Raw genomic sequence first — 7,912 nt, 5'->3', positions numbered from 1 at the left:
GCCTGACCCCTGGACACACCCCTACCATCACCCCATATAAAGAACCAGCTTGCCTCCCCTGAGCAAGTGAACCTGTTGCTTGTTCCCACTTCCCCTGCTGCAGCAGGGCCCCAATAAAGCTTTGCCTGAATTTTCTGTCTGGCCTCTGATCAATTTCTATTGATTAAGAAGGCCAAGAACCCTGGTTGGTAACACTATCATCAAAAGCTATTTGTGTCTGGCCTGCACTTTACAAAGTCTAAGCATGTGTTTATTTCCCTAGGCTTATTTTAATAAGAGAGAATTCTCAATAGCAGTTTTTTATCCATACCATATTTCAGTAGTTCCGTTCAATATGGTAAAACTCTTGAATGGTAAAACATCACTAATTTAACCAAATTCCCAAGTCCCTAAGTGATGTAAGTCAGACTCTAGTCTTCAATTTTGGGCAATTGAAGACTAGACAATTGGGCAATGGGGACACATGAGAGTCAGCTCTTCTTACATACCTTGGCTTCCTAAGTAGGGCCAGTAGAAGTGAGCAAGGTCAGTAATTGCTAGAAAGAATGTGGGCCCCTAGTTCCTTCAGGCACTCTGTTCTCTTTGTCTGGGAAAGTGCAAGCCTTTGTCTGGGCTGCCATTGGCTGCTCCTCCCAGCCTGGAATTATAAAGTCGGGATCTTAGAGCTCTTGAGGCTGTGCTTCAGTCCTGCCTTCTGTAAGTCCTTGTGGCTGGAGCCAGATCCAGAGATGGCTAAGTGCCTTCTGCTACTGCTGCTGGTGGTCCTGTCCTCACTGCTCGGACTCCCGCAAGGTGAGCTCCCCTGCCCCCCCCCCCCCCAACCCCAGCATGTAGGAGGGCAGAGGGGAACCTGGGTGAGTGGCAGCTTATGGTTCTAGGCATTGCCTGTCTCTTCCCCTCTTTGTCTGCCTGCCTAGACATTAGAATGTCCCAGAGATAAGATTACCATTTACCCTATAATCTGGGGCATTCTACTTTTGTAGGAATACATTTCAATATCTTTTTTGCTTGAAGGTCTGTTTTTCATAATTTCAACTGGTTAAACATTTTTGAAAGCTGAAATACTTGGGTACTTCATTTGTTGAACGCTTGAAGACCTTAAACTGTTGGGGTTATACGATAGAAACAGGATGGATCCTCACCCAAGCTTGGATTATATGTCAAGCCTGATGATGCCACATACGTACCAGGAGGGTGTGAAAAGCCTTAATTAGTTATCTCATGAGCAGGGCTTACTGCTAGGTGTCTTAAGATGGCTTGGGGGAGAAGAGAAAGGAGACTCTTGAATTTAGATGATGGTAAGGAAGAGAGGCAGGGCAATGGTTCCTGCCTTCAGGCAGGGGCTTGTGTGGTGTGAAACTCCCACCAATGTTGAAAGAAGGAGCCCCTGGGGCCCACATGTGGGCACAAGGGGCAAGACCTCAAGGTTGCCAGCTGTGAAACATCAAAAACCGGAGTCAGACACTCTATTACATGACCAAATACAATGAATACTGGCGGGACCTTTTCCAAAATGTCTTTTACTTGTAGAACACAGATTAAATCCCAATGTAGTTCTCCAGAAGCTTATCCATTTTCTGATCTGCTTGATGACAGGGAGCAGGGAGAATTTTTGCTGAAGACTATTTTTTATTCCACATCACCTTTACCACAAAACTTTCATGGCTCAGTTATTCTACCTGTGGGTGCGTATGTGTACATACATATAGAATATATATGTTCATATATAGAGTTCATAATATATGCTATATTTTAATATTCATGCATTAATAGATATGTGTGCATTCTAATATTTATATACGATATATTTATAACATATACATATTTTAAATATACTTACTATACATTTATTTATATTCATACACTATCTTGTTTGGACACAGGACACAATTCACAATTATGTGTGCATCAGAACCAAGTGCAAGGGCATTTTTCTCTCTCTGGGTTCTCAGTTTAGTAACTTTTGCTGCAACATCATATTCTACTGGCATTTGTATTTATTCTTCCACTGTAAAAATAAATGAGTTTATGTGCTTTGTGGATTTTCCAATTAAATTTATTATAGCATTACAAAAAGTGTTTCACCTTCTACAGAATATACTTTCATAGTTTTTTTTTATTCCATGATTGATTAAAACTGGAATGATCATTAGCATTAATGGCACCACATTAACAGGCACCACTTTTTCCCAATGTTCTTTAGCAAATGGAATCAGCCTGCTAATAGTCACTGTTTTGTTTGTTCTGTAAAAGAACAAGAAGACTTGGAGTACAAACTATGAAAAATGAATTTATAAGAGCATACACTTGATTTAAATGAAAATCCATCATCTGAAGCTGATAGGAATAAAAAATCATTTGTCTGGAAGCTGATTCCAGGAAATACCAGGAGGGGCGTGGGGAAGTAAGACGATGTGCAGGCATGCCTGGTTGTTTCAGTTGTGTCCAACTCGCTGTGACGCTATGGACTGTAGCCCACCAGGCTCCTCTGTCCATGGGATTCTCCAGGCAAGAATACTGGAGTGGGTTGCCATGCCCTCCTCCCAGGGATCTTCCCAACCCAGGGATCGAACCCACATCTCTTATGTCTCTTGCATTGGCAGGCGGGTTCTTTACTACTAGTGCCAGCTGGAAACACGCAAAGAAATGAATAAGCTGGACATCATGGTGAACAAATGGAGCCCATCCTGCTGGAAGTTGTGGAGGGCAGTGTAGGGGATCCAACTCATGGGAGGGAGGTTGGCGTATTCATCCACCAATACCCCATCTGTTCTTGAGAGAAGGGTACTCCCAGAGGCATTTGCTCTCCACTGTTTGAGCTGCCCAAAGTGCATGATGAGTGTGTCAGAGTCACAAGTGCCGCAGGGGCTGCCTCAGCGTGTGCAGGTGGAGGCTGAGGGCTGTGGGTTGAGCAAGAGGAATTGCACCTGCTTCAGCCAGTGACACGTGAGGCCTTTGTTGCAGCTGCTCATATGAAATCATCCAAGGGCATAGTTCTCATAAAATGACTATAACTTTCAAGAGTCGCTGAAATTCTCAAGCAGATTTGTATCTCCAGTAGGGTTTCATGTGCTCAAGGACATCACAGATCCAGGGGTGACGGTGAATGTTGACAAGACAGACTGCTCAGGTTACACAGTCATCATTAAGATTAGAGGAAGTGGAATTGAGAGCTCAGTTCTTTTTATTGAGTGTGAATTTTTCAAAGTTCATTATTTTTGAAATTTTGGAAAGTTTTTTGCAAAATAAAAATGTGTGAGTAAGTAAAAACATAAATGTATAGTTTTAAATGACACATAAAGATGAAAGTGTGAGAAGCACCTTGCAATGACCTTCTATTTGCTCTGTTACACGTCTCCTAGTTCCCGTTTCCCACATACACACCTCACTTATGTGTGCAAGCTTAGTCAGTTCAGTCGGGTCTGACTCATTGTGACCCTATGGACTGTGGCCTGCCAGGCTCCTCTGTCCTTGCGGATTCTCCAGGCAAGAATAGTGGAGTGGGTTGCCATGTTGTCCTCCAGGGGATCTTCCCCATGCAGGGATCGAACCCGGGTCTCCTGCATCTCCTGTATTAGCAGGTGGGTTCTTTACCACTAGCACCACCTGAGAAGTCCTATTTCAGTATACCTGACCTATAAATTCTCACATTTTTGCCTGGACGCAGTTGACTTGTGGCTTCCTTCCCAACTTCCAGTTTCCACTAGCCCTGTCCTGGGCCTCTGTTACTCTCTCCTTTAAAGCCTATTGTCTGCAAAGCTGCCAGAGTGTACATGCAAAAAGCTAGTCAATGTCACCGCCTATTGAAAAAGCCTCTGATGGCCTTTTCCAACTTTGAATACGATCTCAGTTCTTACGATGGCCTAAATGACGGTCCAAATAAGATGCAAGCCAAGCTGCAGACGTCATTTTCACTCTTCCTGTAGGCATATTAAAAAACTCAGAAATGTGTAAAATTAACTTTAATATACACTTTATTTAACCCAATATATCTAAACCATTGGGCTTCCCTGGTGGCTCAGTGGTAAAGAATTCTGCAATTCAGGAGCCGCAGGAGATGCAGGTTCAATCCCTGGGTTGGGAAGATCCCCAGAAGGAGGGAATGGCCACCCACTCCAGTATTCTTGCCTGGAGAATCCCATGGACAGAGGAGACTGGTGGGCTACAGTCCATGAGGTCACAAAGAGTCGGACACGACTATCATTTCAGCATGTAATCAACATCAAAGTCACTGATGAGCAATTTAAATGATTTGTATGTGTGTGTGTGCTAAGTGCTAGAAATTGACTTACAGCCCATCTATTTGGACTACTGGCATTTCACAGGCTCAGCAGCCACACATAGTCCATGAATAGCGCCACAGCAGCGCAGGTCTAAGCAGATCCGTGCTGTGGTCTGACCCCATCAACCTCTTCAGTCTTGTTTTACACTGCTCCCGCCCTTTTCCACTTTGCCTGTGCTGATGCTTCTGTTTCTCAAACTGGCCAATCTAATTGCGGCTCAGAAACTTTCTGTGCACTTGCCCGAGTATCTTCCTGGAACCAGTTTGCCAGCTACTGCCAGTTGTTTTAGTGGTTAGCATAAAAAAGATTCAGGTTTGAGCTCAAGGCACCGCTGAGAAAGCTCTCTGCCTCCCCACAGCCTCCTCTCTCTCGCCCCTCCATGCTCTTCCTTCCCATTGTCCTCATGAGTCACCAGGACCGAAATAACCTTTCTTATTTCTTCATTGTCAGTCATTTCCCCAATTTATTTGTTTAGTATTTGATAGGCGGAAGGCAATGGCACCCCACTCCAGTACTCTTGCCTGGAAAATCCCATGGATGGAGGAGCCTGGTGGGCTGCAGTCCATGGGGTCGCTAAGAGTCAGACATGACTGAGCGACTTGACTTTCACTTTTCACTTTCATGCATTGGAGAAGGACATGGAAACCCACTCCAGTGTTCTTGTCTGGAGAATCCCAGGGACGGGGGAGCCTGGTGGGCTGCCGTCTATGGGGTCGCACAGAGTCGGACACGACTGAAGCGACTTAGCAGGCGGAATGGATGTTTCGGTGCTCCCTTCAGCACCCTATTTCCAACACCTAGAATAGCGCCTCTCACTGGCAGGAGCTCACTGTTTGGTAAACAACTCGGGGACCAGAGGAGGCAGTGAAGAGCTGTGACCCCAGGCGCATGCGTTTGTGCGGCAGATCCCTCCCTCTCTCCGTGTCCTGGTCTCCCTCCCTACCCCTCCTCGGCTCTCTCCCTCCCCTGTCAATCACCCTCTGTCCCTCCTCCACCTCTCCTTTCCCTCCCCTCTCCTCTCCCTCCTCCTTCCTCCTCTCTCTCCCCCTTCCTCTCCATCCTCTCCCTTCCTCCCTCCCTCCCCCTCCTCACTCCCTCCTCCTCCTCACTCCCCGCCTCTCCCTCCCTCCCCCTCCTCTCCCCCCTCCTCTCCATCCTCCCCCTCCTCACTCCCTCCCCCTCCTCACTCCCCGCCTCTCCCTCTCCCCCTCCTTTCCCTCCTCACTCCCCTCCTCTCCCTCCCTCCCCCTCCTTTCCCTCCTCCCCCTCTTCTTTCTCTCCCTCCCTCTGCTTTCCGATTCCCCATATCTTGCCTCACTCTTTCTTCTTCCCAACCCGTTCCGCCCACCTGTCCTGTCTCTCCCTTCCCTGCCCCTTTTTAGGCTGAGTCCTGGGTTTCTCTGAGTTGTCTCTTCGATGAACAGGAAGGGTGAAGGATGAGGGGCTCTTCGAGAAGGAGGGGAGTGGGCGGTGCTGACTCCTCGCTGCAGCCCTCATCTGCGCCGCTCCTGCAGATGGCATTCGCACGGAACATCTTCAGTGGCGCCCCCTGGGGTTGGGGTGATAATCAGCTGGCAAGTGGGATGCGCGGAGCCGCAGTGAAGGACTTGCCCTTCCTCCAGCGGCGCCGCGGGTCCCTGGGAAGACGGGGGAGCTCTCTGTGCTCGGGTGCAGGTCTTGTGCCTGGGGGCACGCATGCCGCCGCCCAGGTGGAAGCCAAGCAGGGAGAAATCACCTGCCTCCAGAGCATTCATCAGGAGGAGGGAAACCGTCAGCGTCCAGGCGCCCCTGGGTCACAGGTGCGCTCCCTCCGGAGCTGCCGGGAGGCTGGCCCGGAAGAACCTTATTATGTTGGTTTGACTTTGCAGCTCTAGAGTGTTTCCAGTGTGACAGAGTCAACACCAGCGGGGTCTGCGTGTCTGGGGGAGGCACCTGCCAGACTCAAGGCGGCCAGCAGTGCTTTCTGAGGAAGATCTACGAAGGTAGGTGGTGCCTACAAGGTCTCGGGGTGAACTTTGCTGGAGGCTAGGGACTGACAGTGGATGTTCCAGGAAAGGCGCGCAGGGGGTAGTATGAACCCTCCATGGGACCCTGTGAGTACCTGGACCCCAAGCACAAGTCGGGGTGGCTGTGGGCCTCGGGGAAGTGGTCCCCCAGGAACCCTGGGAGCAGGAGCCACATAGAAAGGGGTTGAGCCTGGTAGGCTGCAGTCCATGGGGTCGCTAAGAGTCGGGCACGACTGAGCGACTTCACTTTTGTTTTTCACTTTCATGCATTGGAGAAGGAAATGGCAACCCACTCCCGGGGACGGCGGAGCCCGGTGGGCTGCGCTCTGTGGGGTCGCACAGAGTCGGACACGACTGAAGCGACGCAGCAGCAGCAGCAGTGAAACCTTATCGCCTCGTTCTGGTACTGGGCTGCCTCTGGCCCTTAACTGGAATGGGGACCTTTAAGGGAGGAGGAGGAGAGGGGAGAGAAGAGCGTAGGAGGGAGAAAGGGATGGAGGAGAGAGGGATGGAGGAGAGAGGGGTGGAGGAGAGAGGGATGGAGGAGAGAGGGAGGGGTGACTGAGGGAGGGAGGAGGAAGGAAGAGAGGAAGGAAGAGAGGGAGAAAGCAGGGAGTTTAGCTCCTGAAGGTAACTGGAACTAGGCTGAGTGGGACCTGACTGGGATGGGGTTTTGGGGAACTAGGGACATATACTGGGGGACAAACTGGCAAGGCGGAGAGGACAGTTTCTATTCATCCTTTCTGCCTTCTCTTGTGGGGGTTGGATTGCACTCTAATATACAGAGCTTGGGTAGCTCAGCTGGCAAAGAATCCGCCTGCCATGCAGGAGACTCTTCCCTGGGTCGGAAAGATCCCCCGGAGGAGGGCATGGCTCCAGTATTCTTGCCTGGAGAATCCCACAGACAGAGGCACCTGGCGGGCCACAGTCCATGGCATCGCAGAGTCGGACACGACTGAAGCGGCTAAGCATGCATGCTTGCATACAGAGCTTGCAAAGATATCCCAGGAGAGCCCACCAGGGGGCCCTACCTCCAGTCTCTCAGTCTCAGATGGCTGACATTCTCTTTACTGAGTATGAGTCCTCCTCCATGAAATGTGCTATTGCCTCCTCATTCTTGATTAGTTGGTTGATGCATTAATCCTGCGCTTCATTCAGGAATATTTACTGAGCAGTACCCCCAGGATATGCTGAGCCCCACACCCATGGGGCTGCGTCCTAGGTTCTGGATTCTCACTTGTCTTCTCTGCTCCTCTCCAGATGGCACGCTTTCCTACGGACGCCAGGGTTGTAGCCAACTGTGTACTCCCATGAAGCTCTTTAATCCCAATGTTATTGTGGAATATAAATGCTGTCATGACTCGCCTCTCTGCAACAAGTTCTAAAGTCAGGGCCCCAGCTGTTGCCCTGATGTGATGGATGAAGCTAATTTCGGAATCTCTAAATTGCAACCACAGCAGCCTCCAAGACTCCCTGATCTGAATGTGGATCCCCCATGAGAAGCAGCCTCAGACTTGTTCTGTCTTCGGACTCCTCATCCTTCACTGCTAGAAGCCCCAGGGATGTATTCTTTGAAACCAAATTGGGATGAAGATTAGTGGGCATAGCGAGGTCCAAGGGTAC

General features: G+C 49.4%; 1 protein-coding gene across 1 annotated transcript; it reads left to right on the top strand.

The window, feature by feature from the left end:
• The first annotated feature begins 728 nt into the window (after positions 1-728).
• Positions 729-7,674, top strand: LOC138082657 (secreted protein of Ly-6 domain 1). Its single transcript, XM_068975872.1, has 3 exons — positions 729-792; positions 6,152-6,265; positions 7,550-7,674. The coding sequence occupies exons 1-3, from the start codon at positions 729-731 to the stop codon at positions 7,672-7,674; spliced, it is 303 nt and encodes a 100-aa protein (XP_068831973.1).
• The last annotated feature ends 238 nt before the right edge of the window (positions 7,675-7,912 follow it).

Source organism: Capricornis sumatraensis, chromosome 8, assembly GCF_032405125.1.
Source record: "Capricornis sumatraensis isolate serow.1 chromosome 8, serow.2, whole genome shotgun sequence".
Classification (NCBI taxonomy): Eukaryota; Metazoa; Chordata; class Mammalia; order Artiodactyla; family Bovidae; genus Capricornis; species Capricornis sumatraensis.
The sequence above is the reverse complement of the archived record's forward strand: the minus strand, read 5'-3'. Positions and strand labels throughout refer to the sequence as shown.